This window comes from Psittacula echo (genome assembly GCF_963264785.1).
Source record: "Psittacula echo genome assembly, chromosome: 2".
Classification (NCBI taxonomy): Eukaryota; Metazoa; Chordata; class Aves; order Psittaciformes; family Psittacidae; genus Psittacula; species Psittacula echo.
The window spans coordinates 55,858,709-55,883,947 of NC_137737.1; the positions used below are offsets into that span (position 1 = coordinate 55,858,709).

General features: G+C 39.0%; 1 protein-coding gene across 6 annotated transcripts in view; it reads right to left on the reverse strand.

Annotated features, from left to right (window-relative positions):
* CTDSPL (CTD small phosphatase like) overlaps positions 1-25,239 on the reverse strand; it is an 83,855-nt gene that overhangs the window by 31,447 nt on the left and 27,169 nt on the right. For 3 of the 6 annotated variants that reach the window (XM_080639450.1, XM_080639448.1, XM_080639446.1), the window contains exons 1-3: positions 12,266-14,671; positions 10,710-10,747; positions 3,186-3,340 (exon numbers count right to left, since the gene is read on the reverse strand). In XM_080639450.1, coding sequence (XP_080495576.1) covers positions 3,186-3,340; positions 10,710-10,747; positions 12,266-12,330 — 258 coding nt within the window. In that variant the 5' untranslated portion in view covers positions 12,331-14,671. Of the gene's footprint in view, positions 1-3,185; positions 3,341-10,709; positions 10,748-12,265; positions 14,672-25,239 lie in introns of those variants that run through there. The other 3 variants (XM_080639451.1, XM_080639447.1, XM_080639449.1) reach the window with 1 other exon arrangement.

Consider the following 25,239-nt stretch of genomic DNA (forward strand, 5'->3'; position numbering starts at 1 on the left):
AAATATACAACAGTTTCAGTAAATACAAGTTACTATTGAAAAAATGTCATATTGAAACTTTAGAGACAGAATGGACCATTCATTACCAGTATTAAAGTCACACTTGGACAAGCAGCTGCTCTGTGAGTAGAAGGTTTAAAAATTAACTCAGTATTTTAAAGAAGTTTTTGGGCTTTTTTTTTTTGTTTTCCTAACAGAAGCCAGCACTTGAAAACCCCTGTTTATTCAAAAACATGTTCAGATTGGTGCTTCTTCCAATCCTACGAAGAAGTGACTTGACAAGCATAATCAAGTCACATTATATGGGAAGACACTAAATGAAGCACTGATTTATTTCAAGCACTGATTTAATTTTTTCTAATACAGCAAAATAATAATAATAAAAATAAAAATCACACAACACAATTACTCTGAATAATATTTCAGAATTGTGTTTTCAATTTCTAAAATACTCTTGCCTGCTTTCCCTCCTTTACAACAGGTTAGCATTGAAAGAACTGAGACTCCTAATTAGAAGTAGGCTTGTCACATCAACTTCAAATGTCAAGAACATGCCAGAAGCAACACAGAACAAACACTGATTTCCTGTGAAACCGGCAGAAGCTTTCTCTATTCCTTCCCTTCCTCTGAAGTTTTTATCACTGATTTTCATGTAACAACTCTACTGAACAGTAAAGACAGGAGGAAAGCACATCCAAGCCAATTTACACTAGTTTCTAACGGTAACTATCTAAGATTATTGTGCAATTTTCCTTCTCCATTTTTAAAGAAAAGGGTCACAGCAAATGAACTGACCGGGCCAGGGTCAGATCTCACCTGTGAGGTGATAATTAATAAAATAGAAAAAAAAAAAAAAAAAGATAACAGACACAAGTCCGTGACCATTTGAATAGCAGCTCAACAGAATTTAAACTATTCTAACCTGGCGGTCAGAATAATGCAAAATCGCTTTAATTAAACAGCAGAGGAGTTTAAGCAATGTGTTGTCAGGCTTTCTTCTTTCCTACACCAAGTAATTTTGCCATTCCTGGATATTTAATTTTATCAATTTAGAAACCGAGGCCCACTGCAGCATGTACTTTTCCCCCAACTTATTTATCACTTTTGAATCTAAACAAGATGCTTAGTGTAACTTGGCCAAATTCAATCAGCCTGCACAGTTTTAAAACACAGCTCTCCTAGTAAAAAGCAACTAGCCTGACAGTGTAACAATACTCAAATGTACCCAAGTCTTCGATCTCTTTTTCTTTCTTTGAAAGAATTTCCTACTTACACTAACCATCTTAGCACTCAAAAAGAGCATACAGAACCACATAAAAATGTTATTAGAAATGTCACAGACTTATTTCCACTCACTTAAGAACCACCCAAAAGCTTAGCTATGCTTGATTTCTTCAGCAAAGATCCGTAAGCATCTGAGTGCCTTTCATTCTATTTGCAGAAAATGCAAACATATTCCTCTATTTTTTTCTTTTATTTTTTTTTTTTTACTCTATTAAGCTGTAGTCTGGTAATTGTACAAATTCTGTGATTTTTGTCTTGGGCTTGTGTACAACTGTTGCACAATTTCGAAACTGTTTACGAAGGTAGCACAGAGTGAGGATGGAAGCTTATATAAACGTACATGCAATCACTAGCTCAAGGTGTAAGATATATTTAGAAAGTAATTAAGTGCCTTATAAAATGCAGCCTGAAAACTACTGACTTTAGAACATTTTAACTCACATTTTCTAAAGTAAACTCATTTTCTTTATGTTTCCTTTGTCATGAACTCCCACTTTCTCTCAGTTTTAATTTTGCCATTAGCCGCCTTCCTTCTTTCCATTCCCTAAGCACAGTGGAAAGGGAAATCTTACTAGTTTCCCATTCCTTTGTTTCTCAGGTGAACATGTGCACACAGGCTACACACTACTCAGCTTTCCCTTCAGCACAACCAGTCTAGATTTTCCTCATTTCAGTAAAAATGTACTTTGGCTGGCAAAATAAGTCTAAAAATACACATTCAACAGCTCTTGGCAAAAGAATTTCAGTGCACTTCATCTCTATATGAGCAGTTTCAGCATGAATTGTTGCAGTTCAGACTCTACCTTCACACATATTCTCAGCCTCCATCACTTTAATTTGCTTTACTTTCCTCTCTCCCACCAAACAGCTCCTCTGCTCTCTCCTGAGCTTTTCAGAATTAAAACATAACCAGCAAAATTCAAAACAAAAATAAAATGGACTGCACAAGGCAGGAAAAAGGTCAGCTGCATCAAACATGAAAAATTACTGTGAAGAGCAGAAGGGTGAAAAGAAAAGAAACACCTCCATTTCTGCTATTATTCCCCATCATGGATAATCCTGTATTTGCAATCCTTTAAAGTCTTAGAAAAGTGCAAGGGGAATCATGTTTCAAGTGAGAGTATGGGACTAGCAGAGTTTTGAGAGTGCAGAAAAACAATGTGGTATGGAAAAGATGGTATTCCTATGCTTGCTATATTGAACTGAGATTCTTTGGTTCATAACACAAATGCTCAGTGTTATCAGATTTAAAAAGAACATTAAATCATTTGTGTTTTGATTTTATGAATATGTTAAAGCAATACAATTACTAAAACTCAGTGAAAGTAACATGCTGCTCTCACATGCCATGCTTTGAACTGCTGAAAATTTCTATCATTTAATTTGACTTATTAGGTAAAGGAAACTTAATAACCCAGAAAAATGGCCAAAAGCTGATGCCTCTGAAGTGGTTAAAAAAAAGTACAAACAATTATGTTCTGCCCATTCTAAACTGGTTTTATGTCACTGAAACCCCTTTCAACTGACATTCAAAGAGGTTCCACTACACTCCAGTGGACACATTTTAACCTTCCTGTAGTCGGAAAGAGAACCAAAGCCACAGACAACTCAGCATCTCAAGCTTTATGAGAAGTCTAAATATTTTTAGTGTCTTATTCAGGTTTTAAATGTTGCTTGCTTATCAAATGAATAGTGCCAATACCCTCCACAAAAAAAGTTCCATTTTAAATTGCAGCTGACTAGATAGTATTAGCAATTCCCCACCAAAACAGTATTTTTTTCCTCTAATAAATAAAATGTTCCCCATGAGGGAAACCTACTAAGGCAAGCCTTCAGAAGCACAGAGTTAAACCTTGTTTACAAAAGACCCATATAAGAGCAAAATAAGATAAAGGCCTTACCTTCTGAAGTCCTCCATTCTCCTCCACCAAAGGAGGCAGAGCACTGGTGCTGTTGGTAGATGGTGGTTCGACATTGTAGTCACGAAAGCAGCAGAATAAGGTGCTAAAGATACTTCGACTCCTCTGCTTCTTCAAGCTGATATTACATTGGGACACTAGGAAACACAAACCAGAAGAAAAATAAATTCATGTAGCACAGACCTAGCTTTCCAGACTACGATTGAATTTAAGGTTATTACCTCAGAAGTCCTTCACAAGTCTTAAGATAGCCTCACAGAGATTTTCCATTATATTGAGACCCCCCTTCCTCATGTTTCAACACATTATTTTCTTGTCAAACTCACATGGTGATGTTAGTCTATTACTAATCAACCTGGATCTCTGTACAAAGGTCTTGTCATACTAAGGTAACACACTTAAAGTTTTCCTAGAAACATCAAGATTAGATACTGTAAATGATATGAAATGCTTCTAAATGCGTCTCTGGTCTGAAGAAGGAAACTGATCTAAAATAGAAGAGTATGCAATAAAAATGCCTACTGATGCCTGGGCACATTTTCTAGCCTAATACATGATCATGTGTGTAACACAAACTCCTGCAAGGGTCAAAAAAAGTTTCCTCTGTTACTGTTTGACAACACTGTGGAGGAGAAAAGACATAACACAGACAGCAGCACTGTGGGCTGTAACACTGGCTACAGAAGCAAATCTGGAGAGGGTGTCACTAAACAAAGTCAGGAGTCCTGGCTGTTCTTTTCAACTTGCTTATTGATACTCCAGGATAAAAAAAAAAAACAAACCAAAAAACCAATAAAATAACAAAAACAAACTGGTAAAAAATTGCATACAGCTCTACAAAAGCAAGTGTAGCATTTTTAAAGACGAACAACTGTAGATATAAGTTTGGAGAAAAGAAATGCATATAAGATGTGATTTCCCCAAGATTCAAACTCCTAAAAACAGATCTTGAGCACGCATTGGAATAAAATGAGTTGGCAAAAGTTTTTAGAATACTTTAAGTAATACTCGAGTTGATCACCATGATTAATGATCTATTGTTAGCTAGAAGTGTGTGTTTCCTGCGTCCGAGTCCCCTAGCTGACGGACTCAGCACTCTTCCAGGGCAGGGCCACACAGGTGCACCCTCTTCATCTCATGCCCTTCGCGCAGCCCTCTGCCTTTGATGTTTATCTGAACCACTGCAACACGTGGTACTGAATGCTATCAAAACTCAGCTTGTTATCACAGTACCACAATGAGGCGCAACCATGTCATGTTAATCGTGTAAGTAACTGCTTATTACCATGAATACTGTGCAAAACCATCACACATCCCCAGTCAGACACAGGCACCCTCCTGCTGTACCTTAGTCACAATCCACTTACCCTTCTTATCCTTAAGCAGAGAAATATTTTAGCCTACAGAGATTAATGGCTTCCTTTTTGAGTCAACAAATGATTTAATTTAAAATACATGCCCAAACAAGTTATTGTCGAGTCCTTTTTCACAGCTATGCAGCAGCCCATCTTAAAGTAGCAAACTTTAAAAAGTGGATTACACTGAGAAAAAAGAGGGGAAAAAAAAAAAAGGATGCTATCAAAGTTGTGGATTAATCCACTTAGTTCTACACACTACATAGTTTCTTTACATTCTACATTAGAAGGAACAAAACACCTCCCCTATCCCAAAGTTAGAGGGTAAGTGAAATTCTTAGTAAGTCCCATTATACACATTCATATATAATTACCCATCTTTCCTTCCTTCCTCAGATTTAGGGAACTGCCACATACATCTGTCTTCTTTGGTATGACAAATAATTCATGCAATCAAGGCAATTGGCATCAGAAATACAAATTATACAATTATTAATCTAGAAAGAAAACTTCAGTGAAAGAAGAACCGTGTACGAGATGGAACAGATCTCCCCATGGAGACTTAAGGGATACCACCATGCTTTGAAGGTGCTCAGGTACATGTATCTGCTTTGACAAGAAAGCCTCATGGTGCAGATTTTGAGTGAACTGCCAAGCGCTCTCTGAAAACATGCACAAAATCTTCTGATTCTGTAGGGTTGGCATAAACTACCCATCAATACTTTCTCCTCTCAAAGCACTTGCAAGGTGTCCAACAGGTCCAACACTAACGTTCTGTTCCCTGTATAGTACATATTCCCATATTTGTCAAAATACATATTAAAGGAGTGAGCAGTGCTAATGTTCAGTTATTAATTGTTAATAAGACGGAAGTGTACTTGTATCAAAAATGAAATGGTTTTTAACTTTCACCATTAAAGAAGTGCTCAGATAACAGAATAAAGTCAGAATTGTGCAGATTTGTGCAAGTCTTGTGCGTCTGAGGAACTGTTTCTTCAAAGACGTTTGTAAACCAAAACCAATCTAAACACTGCTTTTCAACACTCCAGTTAAACAGAAAACTGTGGTCATTGCTCTTACAAGTTACAGTAAAAGACTCATTCTCAAAATGTCACATTCTGCTTGCAATACATTTGCAGAAACGTGTCTAGAAATTCCTGAAGGATATCTGCGTAGCTATGACGGACTTTTGGAAAACAACTCTAAAGAGAACTCGAATTACAAGCACAAGGAAGTTTGCTGCAGTATCATTCAGGCAGAGAGAACTGCTTTCTGACCTTGAACACTGAAATACGCTGAAATTATAATGGGAAGCATAATGCTGTGTCCTGCTCCCTATAGCTGGTGCCACAGAAACCTTTTAATAATTTTAATATTTTGTTTTCAGCTTCTAATTAAAAATCTGACAGCAAATAATCACATCTGAATGCTTAAAATAGAAATGCTCTTTTTTGAATGAAAAAAGTATTCATCTCCAGCTTTTGTTTTTCCTAGACTTAGTAAGGTACAAGACCGTTAACATTAAACTTCATTCTGCAAACAATTTTTATGCATAAAATAGTCCTCCAAAAGCCAAGACTGCATTTTAGAATAAAGTAGAGTTTATATTCTAGGCTGGGTCTATCAAGTTAGTAGAAAGTTAGTGTTAAGCAAGAAAAGCTGATTACCAAATGTTTGCATAAGAGATGCCCATGGTAAGGGGGTTGGAACTATATGATCTCAAGGTCCTTTCGAACCCTAACTATTCTATGATTCTATGATTCTACGTTGCAGAGTACTCCTGAGCTTAGTCTTCAGGAGGTTAATGAATACAAAGAGCATACAAGGCAAAAATTTACCTAAGCCACGTCATGTTTGCCCCAAACCTTGTAACGCTGAAGATCAAACCCAGGATAGGCTGGACATGCAAAGAGCCATGTTAACAGCTTAAGGGATGAAGTCTCAAATTTTCAAGAGGCATGCTGCCCAATAAACACTACTACATTTAACAGAGAGAAGGCTGGGATGTCACATGGGCTCCAATGGTTATGGCTTTATGAGGATGCACGTGGCCAGGAGATGCTTATACACACCCTGCCCCCCATCTCTAGTGATTCCTCAGATCTGTTTCTACCTCTCTGCTCTGAGCTGCTGTTTGCAGCAAGCCTTTCAATCAGGTATAAATTGCAACAGCGGTTTTAACTTCGTAACTTGAAGTCTCAGCTGTGCAGCAGATCAGCAGGAACATCACTACCATTTAAGAACCAACATTTGTATCTCTTCTACTTAGATGACAGAAAGAGGCAGTAAACAGTAAATAGTCTAAATAAACATTAAGAAAATCTCAGACAAAAGCTGCTGATTTGTTCAACTCTTTTAAGAATACCTGTCTTCCATGATCAAACTGTACATTTTAAATCTGGCCACTTGCCTTCACTAAGTGAAATATTTGTTCTAGGAAAAAGAATCCTCCATGTTGTTTTTCATCTTGCAATTTTGCCATTCATAACACAGCTGTGTTTCAACAGGTCTCTCCGCTAATTTAGATGTTATTTTAAGGAGATCAGGGTTTGAAGTTTTTCCATACTATACTATAGAGACTTTACTATGACTTAATAAATAATAATTTAGGGTGCAGTAAGGAAGAGAACTTCTCAAGTGGCATTATGTGCCATGCTGTATTAACACACACAGGTACATTGAAAGATCTGCATACCTCATTTTTAGCAACTACAACAGTGATGTGCATCACAGAAAATAGTTCCTCCTTCCCTAGTTACACTGCCCCAATACACGTGCTGTTTGCTTTTCTTAAAACAGTGATGGCACAAATATAACTAACTCTGAAGGTGTAAAGAAGCATTAATACTGAATTAGTACCATAAACTCAGCTATTCTGGATGCCAGCAAATTTTAAAGAGAAAAAAAACTGCAGAGGACAGAACCTGGCTTTTAGCTTCATAGTTAAGAGCAGGTAGTAATGCTACTGGAATGGTAAGCTGCATTATCTAAACTCCAAGTCTGAGCAGCAGACAGCATATGGAATTTAGAGGACTTTTTCTTCTTTTCATCTCCATCTTTTGGAAGTTACAGCCTTGATTTCTGGAACTGATTTCCTAGGACATCCACATAAGTACTACACCCATTATCCCTATCACCACTGACGGCTTAAGACAACTTTAAGTGACCTTTTACATCTTGAGCACTGCATACCAAACACAAACTCTGTGCACCAAGAAAGCCCAGGCAAAACAACTTTACCATATGACAACATGTTATCTGTGAAGACTGTAACCAGCAGGTATCTGCAGAAGAGCTGAAGAAAGGAGCAACCAAGACTGGGGTGATGCTTTCCCCTAGCAATCCCCCAGGTGCACTCTAACTGCAGTTTAAGGGCTTCTTACCTGAAGCCATGCAACAGTCCTCAACAAATTCCTCTTTCATGAAGTTGTCCCATCACATTTTGAACCTGCACCAACTTCTAGTGCCAAAAGTATCCTGTGGCAAGAAGGTCCACAGGTCAGTCAGCAGTTTAGCTGTTCCTTAACTCTGACCCTACTTGTTTCTGATCTTTGTACCATCTCTAGTATTTTTGAGCAGGAGGAGAGAGACAAGAACCACAGGATGAAAGATGAGCATTATGAATTTACACACCCACAAAATGCTTTCTTCTCTTACTTTTCTCATAATTCCTCATATCTTGAGTTTTACAACAAGCTAATGTGATTTTTCACAAGTTCTATTATAACACTAAGATCTCTTCATTAGCAGATATTTCAGACATCAATGCAAATGTAAGTCAAGAATTATCTCTTCCCATGCAGAAAATTCCACACTTAATTTCATCTGCTATTGTAGAGGTTAGTAATTCAGAATCATGTCACCTTCCTACAACTCTTCACAGTTAAGTTTTAAATCTCTAGACAAATGCAGCACATATATATACACACACACATTCATATACACACACAAACAAGTCTGCACTCCTTTCCCTTACAAATTCTGACACTTCCATATGGTTTAATGCTACACTGAAGAGCAGACTGCACAGATCTCTGCACAACTTCTTCTCCAGGTCTGCTATTGCCCTCAGCAATGCATTTTGTCAAATTAGCAGAATTTGTAATAGATTATTTGCAGACAAGGTCAGAAACAGGAGCACAGCTCTTCCTGTCTACAAGCAAAGTCCCTCTGGTGCAGGTTTCCCCTGATTTGAAAATGCAGGGTCTCACCTACAATTTCCAGATGTTACTTCTAATGGCAAGCCTCGCTGCTCGTAACCTGTGTGTTACTCACTGCTTGCGCCCAAGTTACTTCTTGATTGCTTGCAAGTTTCTGGAATCTAAAAATGGTTCACAGAACCGTGTTTATCAAGGCCCTCTAGAAAGTCCTAATGAACCCACAGCACTAGTAAGCCTGGGGAGGGGCTTAAGGAAAGATAAAGGCAAATCTTAAAATAAATTGCTGCAATGACAAAAGTTTAAATGGAAGATACACAACCATACTTGGTGGTTATACAAAGGGAACAGAAAGAAAAAAACAAAACAACAAACCCCAACTACTACAAACGTTATAATAGAAATTAATACAAGAGCATGCTAATAGAAGACATCTATGCCATTTTCTCAAACCTCCTTTCATTCAGACCATCCTTTGGAGACAGAAGGGCTGAGCTGCTCTTCTTCCACCCAGCCAGTTCCAACAGCAGCACAAGTTACACAGTAAAGAAAAAGCTCTTCCCTCATGTACTATATGCTACAGAAGTTTAGTTCAGGGCTTCTTCCACCAAATTTTGCTGTTGCTGTGTGAATTCACAAACCCAGATCATTGTGCCGCTGTCGTACAATGAACCCCGTGCTGCTGCAGGAAGCCACCACGGGTTGACTGGAGGGTTCCTAATCCAGCCCATCCCTCTGAAGTTCACGAGTGAGCTAATTACAGCTGAATTTTTCCTAATTAAATGAATGTTATAGCCAGTTCCCCTTAAACTGGGTAATGAAGAGACTTCCCGTGCCTTTACAGATGAATTTGCTAAATGCAATAAAAGGAACATCTGCGTATCGTGAGCTCTCTGCTAACAAGTTTGTTTATAATACGAAATGGAAAGATACAAGTCAGAATAAAGCGGTAAGAAACAAAGCCTTTCTTCAAAAGGAAGCAGTTTTGAAATTTATACATGATTAGAGATGCATAATTTCTTAAGCTTCGTAAAAGGCTGTATCTGATCCCATTAGAAAAAAAAAAAATTATATCCTACAGGACTTGTGCTATAAACAGTTAAGTAGCAGAAAACCATTAGATTTTCTTATAGGGCTCCTATATTTGTGATGTATTGACCGGGACAGGAATTATTTTACAACAATTGATGCCAAATCTGCATGTGACACCCACATGGCCTTTAAAACCAGAGTTACCTGCAGTTTACCACTGAAAGGTTTAATCTTCCACGTAAACTTCGAAGAAAATATAGCAGTAACAGCACTGTCACATCTACAACAACCACCCACACCCGGATTAACCTTGATACACGTATAACCCAAGGAAATTGCTCTGTTTATACTTGACATGATATACCTCAGAATCATCATTTCAGCTGAAGATGGCAACCTCTCTTCCCCCCCCCCCAAACATAATTAAAGAAACTTCAGATTTTGTTTTTTCCACCAAAATTACTTCTTTGAAGGGAGGGATTCCAGACTAGTTGAGTGAAAGAAAAAACTTTCTAAGACATTTAACTCTTCCTCCCTGCCAAACCCTTTCCCATGCACTGCATTAGTAGTCTGTTCTGGATGGACCTGATCACATGGAAAAGGGTCCAAGAAATAAAAGCTGAAATATGCAAGACAGGTCCCCACCTGGGGGGGACATGAGGAAACAGTAAACAAGTAACTTGGTTTTGCTTTTGAGATAATCTCTTCTTTACGTGACTTTATTTCAAGTAGGTCACTGCATTTGGATCTGAAAAAAAATGTCAATCTGATTTATGAACTTTTAGGAATTTTAGGGGAAACTGAACATCATTCTCATTAGCCCATTCCATGATGTTTTGGAAAACAAGCTCAGAAGTTGCACCTGTACGCTAAGATCAAATGGTTATATGCAAGAACAGTTAATCTCATTCAAAGAGAAGTTATCTAGAGGATATCAGAATGTTACAGTTTGCTTTCCATACCTGCAAAAGTCCTATAACAATACACCTTCACATAGTACCTAGGACAAAAGGAGAAACATAACTGGGGTGAACGTCAACTCCTGACATCTAATGCTGTAGGAATAAAAAAAGGCCTTTACCTAACCAAACAAAGCCTTAAAAATATTTTTGTTGCAGCAGCTTAGAGTGCTTTTTTTCCTTCTTTTGCCCTATATAAATTAATTCATTGCAGTCCTCAAATCTGGATGGGTTAAATACCTGCTGCTGGTTATCAGATACTCATTGTCTAAGGATCAAAAGCAGTGAAATTCTGAAGTAATTTTTCTAATACATAACTGAGAAGCCAGCATTGCACTCTCTGTACAAGACTGTGATGCATCATGAGAAACAGCTAGAAAATGTTAAAAACACCAGCTGTACACAGAAACCTCTTTACTGACAAAGAGGGATAAAACCCTGAAAATAGCACAAAAAACTTGATGGATCCCAAGGCAAATTTCAAAACCATAAAAGACTTGGTCTCTTCAGTCCGCACACTGAAATTTGGTTGGACATACTTACATACCATGATATAACCTTCGTATTTTGTGTCAGCTTCCCATATAAGCCATGATGTCCCTGCCCATTGCAGGGGGGTTGGAGTTAGATGATCTTAAGGTCCCTTCCAATCCTAACTATTCTATGATTTTATGATTAACACACCTGTGCTGTCTTACACTGCTGCAGTATCTAAAAAGTTAGGTGGGTTGCTACTAGAAAATATTGTGTTAAAAGAAATGTATCTGACAGCCCAAGTCTTTGCATTTATTCAGCTCAAAGAATGAAGGCAGAGCCACTGCTTCAGGGGCATTCACACTTCATAACGAGCTGGGAAAGTTAAAAAACTCTTTTAACAACGTAATTAACCTGCAATTAACCTGCTGAACTATGTTCTGGGTGAAATACCATCAAGTTCAAATCAAACAGTGTGGATACTGGCTGCCTCCTTTCCTGCTCCAGTGCTCGACAAGCTGACAGGGCTACACTGAGACCACTTCCAACTTTGAGAAGTAGCACATGCTACTCCAAAGTACCTCCAAAGGACTGAAAAGTTAAGTCTCCTTGTGATCCAAGAAGGAACTAATTAACACTTAATAGTTTCATTTTAATGCTTGCCACTGGAACAGCCAGGGACAGAAGATGGATGAGAATACAAAGGAGAAGTGAGGAGATGCCTACCTCCAGCAGCACTCTAGTAACAACTCCAGCAAGATGAGCCAGTGAGCTGCTGTTCCTTTGCCTTCTATAGAAACAGCTGGACAGTGTTTAAACAGATGCCGAATGTGCCCATCCATCCTTGCCTGGCTTCTCCTCAAAGCTAGAGAAGAGCCTTGGTATTGGTCCTGTGCTCTTATCCACCCACCCCATCAGCACTGGTATCCTGCAAGAGTGCACCAAGGACTATGCATACCCTGGTCTTCAAGGCTGACCTATTCACACCCTTTTCATGTAGGGCAAAGCAACTGCTGAGCACACAAAAAAGGTGCTACAAGGATGTACAACATTTTTTAAAGCATATATGCATTATGCACACGTACATGGAGCTCATAGTTGAGCCTTTTCCTAGTATATGCTTTTTCTGAGAAGAGCCGCAGCAGTTCATACATTCCAGGGGAGCCAATGCATATAAATTTTCAAAATATACATCTGCTTAAGAAAAGTAAGTAAAATTAGTAAACAAAACAAATAGCTAGCCACACTTTACAGGTGGTAGTCTGAAATTGTAACCGAGCTGCCACACGTACAAAGGCCCAGAGCCACCTGGAAAAAAAGATAAAAAAAATTAAGAAGAAATAAACCCCCTCATCTCATTTTCACACTACAGTCAAGGCAAGGTTGGAGCACTGGAGTTTAAATGTTTGTTGCCAGAAGTGATCAAACTCAAAGTTTTTTTCCTTTTGCTACAAGATACTTCACCTTTGTCCTGGGTTCAGCAGTAGCAGTCAGTTTTTCTCCTTCTTAGTAGCTGGTGCAGCACTGTGTTTTTGACTTTCAGCCTGGGAACAAAGCTGATAACACCGATGTTTAGACTGACCAAGGACTTTGTGAGTCTCATGCTCTGCCAGGGAGGAGGAGGGGTCGGGAGGAAGCAGGGACAGGACACCTGACCCAAACTAGCCAAAGAGGTATTCCATACCACAGCACATCATGCCCAGGAGGTAGAATGGAGAGTCCCCGGAAGGGCTGGATCCTGCGGGGTGGGGGCGAGGTACCGGTTGGTGAGCGGTTGTATTCTCTTCCTTGTTATTTCCTTTATCATTATTACTATCAGTGGTAGCAGTAGTGGTTTGTGTTATACCTTAGTTATTAAACTGTTCTTATCTCAACCCGTGGGAGTTGCATTCTTTTGATTCTCCTCCCCGTCCCTCCAGAAGCAGAGGGAAGAAAGGTGGGGGGGGAAGTAGACTGCGTGGTTCTGATTTACGGCCTGGGCTTAAACCACGACACCTTAAAGCCCATCAAGTTCCAACCCCCTGCCATGGGCAGGAACACCCTACATTATACCAGGTTGCTCAAAGCCACATCCAAGTTGGCCTTGAACACTGCCAGACAAGGCAGCCACAGCTTCTCTGGGCAACCTGTGCCAGGGCCTCATCACCCTCACAGGAAAGAATTTCTTCCTAATATCCCATTGAAATCTACCCTCTTTCACTTTAAAGCCATTACCTCCTGTCCTATCAATACTGCCCTTGTCAATAGCCCCTCTCTAGCTGTAGGTCCCCTTTAGGCACCCTTTAGGAAGCTGCTCTGTGGTCTTCCCAGAGCCTTCTCTTCTCCAGGCTGAACAAGCCCAGCTCTCTCAGCCTGAACTAGATGATCCTTTAGGTCTCTTCCAACCCAAAACATTTGCTGATTCTACGATTCACTTCTGAAGTAAAATTCATGTAACAAAAAAGCGATGCTTCAGAACAGTTTAAGGGCAAAAGAAAATAGAGCAAATAATGCAAATGTAGCTCCAGTGCCAAAAGATTACTACTGTTTTTAGCTGGATGGAAACCAAAGCTAACTGAACTACACAGGCAACAATATGAAGATATATTATGCTACAAAATAAACATGACTTTTTGCAGTAACATTATGAAGCCATCTCTCTGTACCTACAGTGCTTCCAGAAGCTTAATGTTTTGTCTCAGCCGCAGTAATTTGTAAATAGTGTAAAAGCAATATCCATAGAATCTGATACATTTAAAGTACACCATGCAGAATCACTTTACAAAGATATATTTTCTGTAAAAAAAAATCAAAGTATTTCAGAAGCTGCAGCATTTTTTCATCATCTGAGCAAAGACTGAGCTGCTCAATCTGGAGATTTTCCCAGTGCCGAGGTTTGGAGCGGCAGTTGAACAGGAAATACTGCGCAGTCTGTGCATGCATTACATTCCTGTCCCACCCCGAGCAGGCAGCCAACAAACAAACCTTTCTTCTAGTAAAAGAAGGGAAAAAAAGAAAACCCAAGGCAGACTGCACAAAGTTCACCAGCAGATGTGGCCCATGAATCCAAACCGGCCTTTTCTGCTGATAAAAAGAATCTGATGCATTTGCAATGTTGGTGTATGTCACGTCACAGTTTTGTGAAGCTGGATCAGCAAAGACCGCCCAGTTTAAAGAATCAAAATCTGCAATGCTGAGCTTTTGCAGGGTGCTTTAAATAAGCAGTAACTGCACATGTGTCAGAGTGTATATTTCAAGATGGTTTTGCCAAATATTAGTAGCAGCTTACAATCAAGCTGCAACAGTCAATCAGAACTAGGTTTTATACACCAAAAAACCCACAACACCCTATTTGCAAAAAAGGGGATTGCTTCATTTCCATTTTATTCACAGCACTAACAAACAAGGACTCAGCACTTAAGTTTGTCTTCAACCATAAAGTAACAGTTAGTAACCAAATCACATGTTCGTGTTTCTCAACTGTTTTGAATTGCTCGCAGGTTGGGCTCTTAAATTCTGGAAGAAATTTAATAATAATTTGTTAAATGCTTGGAGGGAAGGCAAAGAAGAAACAAACAAATGGAAACATGAGCAGCACATGGGGTCAAAATGGCAGCATCTCAGAGTCTTGTTAGTCACGGTTTATACCCTCTGGCATCGGAAGAGGAGCAGTCAAAACGGCAGTGAAGCAAATGTAAACAAGCATGTGTTTATAGAGCAAAACTATGTACAGTATCCGATCTGCTCTGCCTTGGATTGTGCTGACACGTAACACGGTGGGAAGAGCAGAAAAGAACAACTTTCCGAATGCCAAGCAGCTAACACATAGGAAAAGCAGATACAAGCAAGCAACAGTCTGGCATCTGAAGCCATCACACAGCTCTAGCAGTTGCAGTTTTCCTCAAACATTAATTTAATTCAAAGCTGATACAATAAAATACCCAGTCTTTGAACCAATGCTGATTAAACAGAACCACGTGAAAAACAAGTTAAAGAAAACACTCTCTAAACCTATTTATTACACATTGTACAATTGTACAGACACTCGCATGAGGCACAGACACATGCATGGCCTCTGCAACCCCAGGCTTCACTTTGCTTAGGTAGCTATGCCACGAAATCAGGATGAAGTTACTGAAGAGCTGTTAAAGCTCCCTTTGTATGTGCTCCACAGGCACAGCATGGTGTGCAGAACACCAAGCTATCCACTGTCTGCACATCTTGGTCTCCAATCCATTAATTTTTCAAGTTGAAGCATGATGCAAACCTAAGGAATATGGCTGGGCACCATACCTATGACTGGCTCATTTCCTTATCAAGTTTGTTCAGTTTAAAATAGAAGTTTGGGTTCTCTTCCCCCTCAACGACCAAATTCACCACCTAAGGTTGTGAAATTAAGCTTTGCTTCTTTCTGTCTCCTGCCTCGAAAGCGTTGACCCAAACATAGATGACACTTCTGATACTCTTTTTTGACATGAAAGGTATGAAACAAGTGGTTCACTGTTCGAGTGGTTTCCCCTTAAAAAATAACCACACTTCCAACCAAAGCCATATCAAACCCTCGCTCATCTGAGGAGACTAAGCTTAATTTACTTTTCCTAAATATAGCCATAAGATGTTCCCATAGAGACAGCAGCATTCCCAACTGTACTTTTTGCAGCAAATACTTCAGTAAGACATCAAATCTATATTAGCCTATTTTTTGCAAGCTTTCTCATCTCTTTCCTAGGAACAGCTCTTTTCTAACATATCAATCTCTCAAAAATGCTGTTAAAGTGCTCCCTTGCAAGAAAAGGTTTTGTTTCTCCATTTTGCCTTACGAGTTTTTCATTCACTCCCGGGGGATATTTTGGGACAAGCTACAGTTCTCCTTCCTGCCAGGGAAGTTGTTCATCCAAAGTTTGCTCCCCAAAAGATACATCCCTAATAGTAAAAATCAAACCCAAAATTGGAATGCCTTTTTTTTTTATAGCTCCTTTGATGCCCATTTCCAATTACTACTTATTTCTCCCAACCCACTGCTTTTGTGGATATTGAGTGCAATTCTCATAAAACATCTACTCTGCGTGAAAGTACACATTTTAAATGATGGTGTTTCGGGTAACATTTTTTATAGTACCCAAGCCATTTAAATAATGTAATTTCTGGACAAGACTCTGTCTTAATGGAGTAAGTAACATGCATGACTACTTATGAAATACTTACCTTCTTTCTTTGAAAAAACAGAAGTTTCAAAACTCCAAAAAGCCATTCACTTTAATAGAGATGTAGTTATTTGGACCAATTACTATTTTTCCCTGTTTCTCCCTGCCCCTCCCCAAATATCTCTATGTTATGAAATCCAGATAAAAAGGAAGAGGAATCCCGTCCATTTGAAGAGCAAACTTTCTCTAAATCACTATCATTTGTGCTTCTGTCATTAATATAATCTAAAACTAATAGCTCTAACAACTAAAAACGCTCTTGAAATCAAGTTACAGCCAGTATTACTTTAGCAGGTTATTTGAATCCAGTGCTTCTGGGAGCAAAATTAAAACAGCAGGTTTTGATTATAAACTTAATTCTTGCCTTTTAAGTTGCATGGTCTTCTCAACAACTAATCAAGAAGACACTTCAGCGTATCTGCTGGGACAGAATCTGACTTAGAGGAATTGTTGCCAAAGTAATTTCTCCTCTAGCTTTAGCTTCCATGGAGTAGATTTCACCCAAACTCAGATTAACCTTCATAAATCAATTTTTTTTAATACTTACAGTATTTATGAACATTTAATACAGAGAGAAAAAAATGTTTGCAATTTTATTTGCTGCTTCTTTTCTTCAAGCTGTTGCATCCGCCTATACCAGCTAAGCTAGACAGAATTGTGATGAAGTTAAGTTTTTGGTAAGATCTGCACATATTCAGTAGCTACATTAAATCTAAAGTAATTACAATGTCAACCGCTGTAGGTTTTCAGTCCAATGGAAGTGGCACCTGCAGAAGAGCAGCACTGCCAGATATTTCTGACAAAAAAAAAAATTAAGCTGTAGTTCATCTTTCTGTAACGGCATTTACTGCTACGCTCCTAAGAGGCAAGTCAAAAAAACCCCACAAAAGCACACTGCAAATTCTCATTAATTATTTGCTAAAATACCTAGCATTGCCCTGGTGAAGCATGAGCCTGCTCTCCTTTGCTTTCAAACTCCTTTTCCCTGGGGTGAATTTAAAAAGGCCAGTAGGATACATGCTGTCATTTTTGAAAGACAAGCGTAATGTACTCATATTAAGTTTAAAACATCTAGATGTCTATCTGAATCCTGATCAACTACAGAAAAAAAATCCCGACTACAGGGGAAGGAACAGTCAAAACCAATATACATCTGCCATTACTTCAAAATGTTTAGGAGTCCAATATAAAAAATTTTATTTTGCCACTGGCTGGATAAGTACCAAAACACAAAGCTGAGCTAAATATCAAAACCACCTTTCAGAACATGTTCAACTTACTTCATTCAGCAAGTCTGCAATTTATATATTAAATAAATAAATCAAGGTAGTATTTCTCATTCAGAATTATAAAGCCCAAAATGGTAACTATCACAGTCTACAAGATAATTCAGCCAATGCCAGCACTCCCTGTAAGAGCATGGACTGCAGGTACTCCTTAATAGCAAGCGTACTTTCAACTGATTCCAAGAAATAAATCAAAAAACATTCATTCCTAGCTCTTCTGACCTTTTCCTTTGGACTCAAGATTATTTTACCTATTCAGCATTCCCAGAACATCAAAAGCAGCACATTCCCACCTGGAAATATGATATTCAGAAAGCTAAAACAAAAGACACAGGAAACTATAAGCCTGTGTGATAAAGTTACTAGAGTTTTGACATAAAAAGCAGTGCAACTTGCCCAACTTCCAGCAATCCCTTCCTAGAACAAAGCCACAGCTTATTGCCTGTTCAGAAATTCAGATAATAAAAACAGAAATAAATTAATTTTTCTTATTCCATTAAGCTTAACAGGAGAGGATTTTTTTAAAAGCATTCTGGTGCCTTAAACAAGCTGACAGTTCAGCTGCAGGTTGGAACAGCTGCAAACACGTTTAATTACTTCTCCAAATACCCAGAACATAAAGTACTTTTGACCTATTTGAAATATCCTAAACTTTGTACTCAAAGGAATGCACACAATTTAATACCTATGCTTTAACTTCTAACAACCCTATAAAACAGGAAGCTACCCACTTACTATTTTACATATAAGTCATGAAAAAGCATGAATGACTGCTGTGTAACAACCGAAGATGTTAAATAACCAGTGTCTTCAGGACTATAAATTTGGAGAAGTCAAAAATAAACTGCTTCCTTAATTCCACCAAAAAGAAACAAAACCCCAAAAAACCCAACCAACCAACAAAAACTCAAACAGAAACTCCAAACCCAAAAGTGCACAGTAACTTCTTGTTGTTTACTGAGCAAAAGTGATGACATTTGTAGTTACGTGGATGCATTCTACAAAACCCATTCCTGTTCTCTCCAAAACAAAGGCCAAATATTGATCTTAACAAAAGTATAAGGTAAAAATAGCACCTGTGCCCATTAGCAAACTTAAAAATCTTTCCTAGCTTACATCTTCGGGATGTGCCTTTGTGCTGATTGTTAGAGATAATGGAGGCATGATGCAACAGAAATTGCTCTGAATTTTACAGCTCGCCTAGGTCCCAGCCTCTCTCAGCCTACATTCTTGCTCAAGTTGTTTACAAAGAACACTTCCCGATCAGCTGGTCTCTGCCCAATCTGGCAGAAATAAAGCTGTCTTCTTTCATCACTGTTGCAGTGGCAAGGGTGAGCAGTTTATTTAGCACATGATGACACAATACTATCCTCACTGCTTCTCATCCTATTCTTTCCTGGGGTAGAAGAGCCAGACTTTCACCAATTACATTAAACAGATCTTACTGTCCTGTTTTTCTTGGCACCTAAAAAACCTAGGTCTTGCAGAGCACTTACTCTTCATCTCCTAGAGAGGTAGGATTCTTGTCTTATTACCAGCACTTCTAATAGCAGAGGTCCCAGTTTGGCTCAGGGAAGAGAAGCAGCTGCTGATCTCATGCAGGAAACCAAACCAGATGACCAATCTGCTACATTTACTCCACTTAGCTGAGATGGAAAATCCCATGCATATGGACCCATAACTGTTAAATCATATTAAGTCAATACCTCTTCATGTTAATCATATGGAGTCTATACCTACTGAAGCACTTAGAAGGCCATCTTCACAATTTGCCCCTTCCCCTCTCCCAAAAATAACAGGCTCTAACTTTAGAGAGCCCCAGCCAGCACCAACACTCAGCATTGCTCCTCTTCAGTGATTTTACACTCTCAGTGCAGCTTTGACTCAGACTTTGCTGGATTGCGGTTAAGATGCCTGCACCCGCTCTGTATGCGGGTGTTCAGTTCATACAACAGACCCCACTGCGATGTGGGTCATAACTCAAACTGAGATGGAAGAGGGGGATGGAAACAACAACTTCTAACCGAAAGCTGCACGGGTGCCTTCGGGATACCTGGCAGCGTGCAGCAATGTTTGCACTGTGTAAAGTGTTGCCTAAGACACCTGCCACATCTCTCTGCATTGTTTATCCTAATAGCTTTAAAAATCCCTTTTGGCCCAAATAATAACTATTATGTTCTGTACTATAAAATAGCATAAGCAATTTTAAAAGCTTTCTTCTGGCTGCTGGCTGAGTGCTATCAGTTCAGGCAGAGCCTCTCCCTGCCCATTTAGCTCCTTCTGCCCAGCCCCAGCCTATTCAATGAATTACTAAAATCTAAACAGACTTCTGCATTTGAATTAATCTCCTGAAGCTATATGGAGCTAAAGCAGAAAAACATTGTATGCGATTGCATGCCTGCTGCAAAACAAGATAAATACCTGGCATCTCTTCCACTCCTGCATAATCAAAACAAGAAGGACAAATAGCTGCATATCAGCTTCATTACTGCCTTTCTTGGATCTAATTTTTCTTGGGGACATAGGAAAACATGACAAAAATGCATGACCAAACAAGACTTTCCCAGACCAAAATTTAACAAAGATGAACAGTAAAAATCTGGAGCTAACCCATGCCATGCTACAGAGATGTCCTCCTTTCTCCTTAAGGACTCTACTCCAATAACACATATGTGCACATGAACAAAGGCACAAGTCCCCTTCCATGGCCCAAACACAAGCCAAGAACTCCAGCCCTACAAAATAAACAAACTGGTGTGTTTAAGACACACATTGCCAAAAATCCCCTGCCAAGACCCAGACACTGGTGGTGGGAAGTGTCTGGGGGGTCATGGGTCTCCACATTAAAGAGAGCTATTATTTCTTTTGTTTCAATGACATTATAGATCCAAAGTAAGTTCTGTGGATATTCTCCTTAACCTCCTGGTAGCTCAGTTCTCAGTCCAGCTGACCACAGGCAGCATTCACAAAGCCAAGCTGATAAGCACTCATACAGTATAATTCATTTGATTTGTCTACACTAGAACCCACCCTAAAACTACCACATTTTTTCCTTGCTTCTCTCCACTGAGAGTCCCTGATGAATACTCAGCTGTTTAGATTGCAAACATTTACAGTTAGGGGAAAGATCACCATCTCCCACACCACCACTTTAGTCTTTCCTGTAAGTCAGTGGAGTGAGCCAAGACCAGAAACAACCTATCAAGCTTGTTATCCTAAAAATGTGGCAAAATAACCCCTTCATTTAAGCCTTCTACTCCTCTACCCGTATCAGTGCAACTATTTCCTAACCACTCCAAACTACTAATCTGCATATGAAAAATACAAATAGAAAATGTTCAGAAAAACAAAACACAACACAGGACAATCCCGAGCACAACTACAGGCTGAGTGGAGAACGGACTGACAGCAGCCCTTAGGAGAAGGACTTGGGGGTGTTGATTGATGAGAAGCTCACCATGACCCGGCAGTGTGCACCTGCAGCCCAGAAACCAGCCGCATCCTGGGCTGCATCACCAGCAGCGTGACCAGCAGCTCAAGAGAGGGGCTTCTCCCCCTCTACTCTGCTCTGGTGAGACCTCCCCTGCAGTCCTGCAGCCAGCTCTGGGACCCCAGCACAAGAAGGACATGGAGCTGTTGGAGTGAGTCCAGAGGAGATTATGAAGATGGTCTGAGGGCTGGAGCACCTCTGCTATGGAGACAAGTTGGGGTTGTTCAGCTTGGAGAAGAGAAACTCTGGGCATGTAGTGATAAGAACATGGGGAATGGTTTTAAACTGAAAGAGGCAAGATTTAGATTAGATATTAGGAAAAAATTCTTCCCCATGAGGGTTATAAGACATTGGAACAGGCTGCCCAGAGAAGCTGTGGCTGCCCCATCCCTGAAGTGTTCAAGGCCAGGTTGGATGGGGCTTGGAGCAACCTGGTCTAGTGGCAGTTGTCAGAGTCCCATGGCAGGGGCTTAGAACTAGATGTGCTTTAAGGTTCCTTCCAACCCAAATCATTTTATGATTGTATGACTAGAGCTTAACATGAGGTTTCTCAAGGAGGCTGAATCGGGAACACTGGACACCAAATATAACCTCCTGCACCAATCCAGTGTACCCCAGCTTTCAGGATTCCACCAAACTCCCACGAGTTCTCCCTAATATGCTGCAATAAAAATGCCATCATACAGAAAAGTCTGATGATGTTTAATGGAAAATTATTTGCTACAAATATTATGTGTACCAGCTCTAAGACCACAAAGCCTCTAAGCTTCCACAGAAGTTTTTTCTCTCCTCTTCCTCCCTCCTTTTGTGAAGAGGTGAAGGTGAAGAGGTTTTTTTCAGACAGAGGATGGCTTGGACACTGACTTACGCAGTACTTCAGCAAACACATTATTCACAAAACTTGTGCGGTTTTGGTTTTTTTCTGATTGAAGAAATTCAACTGCTCAAAAATTTATTTAACCTCCTAGCACATTTATAGGTGAGCCCAAATACTGAAGAGGCTGTTTCATCCCTTCCTTTAATGAAGGACGAGGTAATTTCCAAATACCTTCAACAAGCCACATGTTAAAACACGCTTCACCACCCTCCGATAACAATGTGAGGTAATTACAACACTCATGTAATGTTTGTGCCTCCTTTTTGGCCATAGGTTTTAAGTTTCCCACCACGATATTAAGTCTTCTATTGAGTCCCAAAGATAGGTGCATCTTCATCAATAACATTACAAACATTGCAAGTTCTACAAATCTGTGGCACTCCTCTTTTTCTTCTGGTTATCGTACAAACATCTGTATTAGTTTGTGGTTTATGTCACTGGAAATTTCACAGTAAACATTAAGGAATGTGGCTGGAAGTGAATATGTAAAAAAAAAAAAAAAGAAAAAAATTAGAAATATGTAGTTTCTCTTGCAACCACAAGTTTTGGATACTCTCATTAAAAGGACAGACAATAAAAAGTAGTACCAGAAGGTACTAACTGCTCCAAGTGACAACTGGGGACACGGAATTGAGGTTTCCTTAAAACTCTGGATCAAGTGACAGAAGACAATACTGCATTGTACTTTTCAATAGGATAGCTATACTGCAAAGCAAAGAAGAAAAGGTCAACCCCACCAAGTAAGACAAGTTGAAGTCTAAAGAAAACTAAATTCACTTTTCTGCTCCATTATGAATTCCCATGTTGGTTTTTTTTTTTTTGCTGCACAAGTGGCTTTGTATGTTTTGTGGTTCCTTGTCATCAAAAAAAAAAACAAACTTTCTTAAACCCAGGGCAAAAAACCACCTATAAACATTTCCCGCTTTGTTTTTAGCCTTAGGTAGGGTACACATACAGCCTTTCACTAGGAGCTTGGGGCTGAATATATATTAAAAATTTAGAAGTGCTTATATAATTTAATAGTAAGGTCTAGAGGAGTGCTTAGCTTGTAATAGCCTAACTTTATTCTCTTATCACAGGTAGCTTACATTCCTGAAGTGGTATCACGCACTCACTGTTTTACCCAACGTGCAGAAATGACATTAACCATATTTAGGAAATACTGCTAGGTGAGGTCCTTAGCATTTAAGTAACAATTTAAGTTGCGCTTTCCACAAAATATAATTGTGGTGTTTGGATATTACTAATTACAGATATTTTTCCTATTAATAAAGTAATTGTTGCAGAAGAGTCTAGTAAGGCAATGGAAAAAACATATCTCAAGAGCTCTTGTCTAAACATGCAACTTGGTACTTTTTCTCCTTGAGTCGTTTCAGGCAACTACATCAAGCATGATCTAGGAAGGAGAAAGTACATTGAAAAGCAAAAATCAAAAAGATCACTAAGTATTATGTCACTCGGTTTATACTTGTTTATAGTGCTAGTACATCAGAAAAAATAATTATAAACCTAAATTTGTACCATGCTTAAAATATTCCATATTGAAAGAATTTATTGTATTACATAATGCTAAATAGCTTTAAATGTCTCTTCAAATCCCATTTACAACCCATGGACAAAAAAGCTCATGCACATTCTGCCTGCCTTAATAAACCAACAGGATACACATACATGCATGAATACATGGCATGCATATGCACACACCTGGAAAAGCTAGCTTGAAAGTGGTACAGGTAACAAGAATATGCAGCCCAGCTCTGTATCCAAACCAGAGAGGTAATAATTCTTAGACATAGAGTTTAAAGTAACTTCAACATACAGTCACTCTGTCCTTCTAAAAAGGATATTCTGGCTAGAATTACCCTGACTCTTTTAGGAACTGAATTCCAGTAATATAGTATGAATTATTCAATGATCATATCGGCTAATTTTCAACAAAATTCCAGTTTCTCTTCCCTGAGGAAATTCCAATCGTACTTGCATACACCACTCCAGTATTAGCAAGAGTTAGATTCTTTTACATAATTTCTTTTTTCCTATATAGATAATGTATTCTTCAAGTTCATTTCTACTGAGGGGAAAAAAAAAGCTTTCAGCTTTGCTTTCCTCATGAATAATACATTAAAAATTTAATATCAGAGAACAAATCTTCTTTTTAAACCTCCAGAAGCAGTACTATATTTGCTCTATTACTTTGAAAAGGCTCACACACACGTTTAAGTAAGGGTAAGCTATCAACTGTTGTGTTCCATAATTGAGCAATATTAACAAAATACTTCACCATTTATCAGAGCAATTCTAAAGCAATACTGCATAGCGATGTAACTGCCATCAAAAAAAAGATAATCGCTTACCATATCCACAATAAGGAGAATAATACATTTTCATCCGTAACTCACTGTTATAATCTGAAGTGGAACAGATTTTTTTCAGCCATTCATGAAAATGGGTTTGTTTACATGAAGGAGACAAGAGAATCCTGATTTCAAGTAGGCATCTGTAGTCCACATTACTAATAACATATGTAAATAAAACCAAATCCCACAAGCAAAACCATTTACAGCAGAAAAAATTATGTAAGAGAGCAGGGGGAGCAAAATAACTGCCTATTAAAAAGATGGAAACTTCTAGGAAGAGTCCTTCTAAGAACAGTGGCCGCATCTTGTGCTGCTCGTTTAAGGCTTGACTGCAGGCTGATGGCTCCACTACAGCCTCAGGCTTCCTAGTCCTTCCTAGGCTTCTATAAAAATAAACAAACTGCTGAATATGAACCCAGATGTTTCAGAAATCAGAAAGCAAGAGTCCAATTAGATTGCTACCATGGAAGAATTTTTAAGTGTTTGGGTCTGGCAAGGCTGCGTTAGAACACAGTATCGCAGAGTTCAATTCCCTGGAGCCTTCAAGTATCATTTCCAGGAAGCTACCACCAAGTTAACAACACTTAAAGAACTGGACAAAGTGTCCTCTGAGAAAGGAGCATGCACACTAAAATCTGCGGAATAAAGTACAAATGCACCAAATACAAACTTTGTCTTCATTTTTATGCATTGCCTCTGCCAGAAGGATGAACAGAAATGGGGGAAGAGATAAAGAGTAATTTTTCTTAAGGTAACTGAAAGAAATGTTATGGACTCAACTGTATGGCTGCAACCACAAGTTTAAGCCAGTATCAGCCAAATTACCCTTTGAAGATATCTTTAAGGTATCACATTCCACATCAACT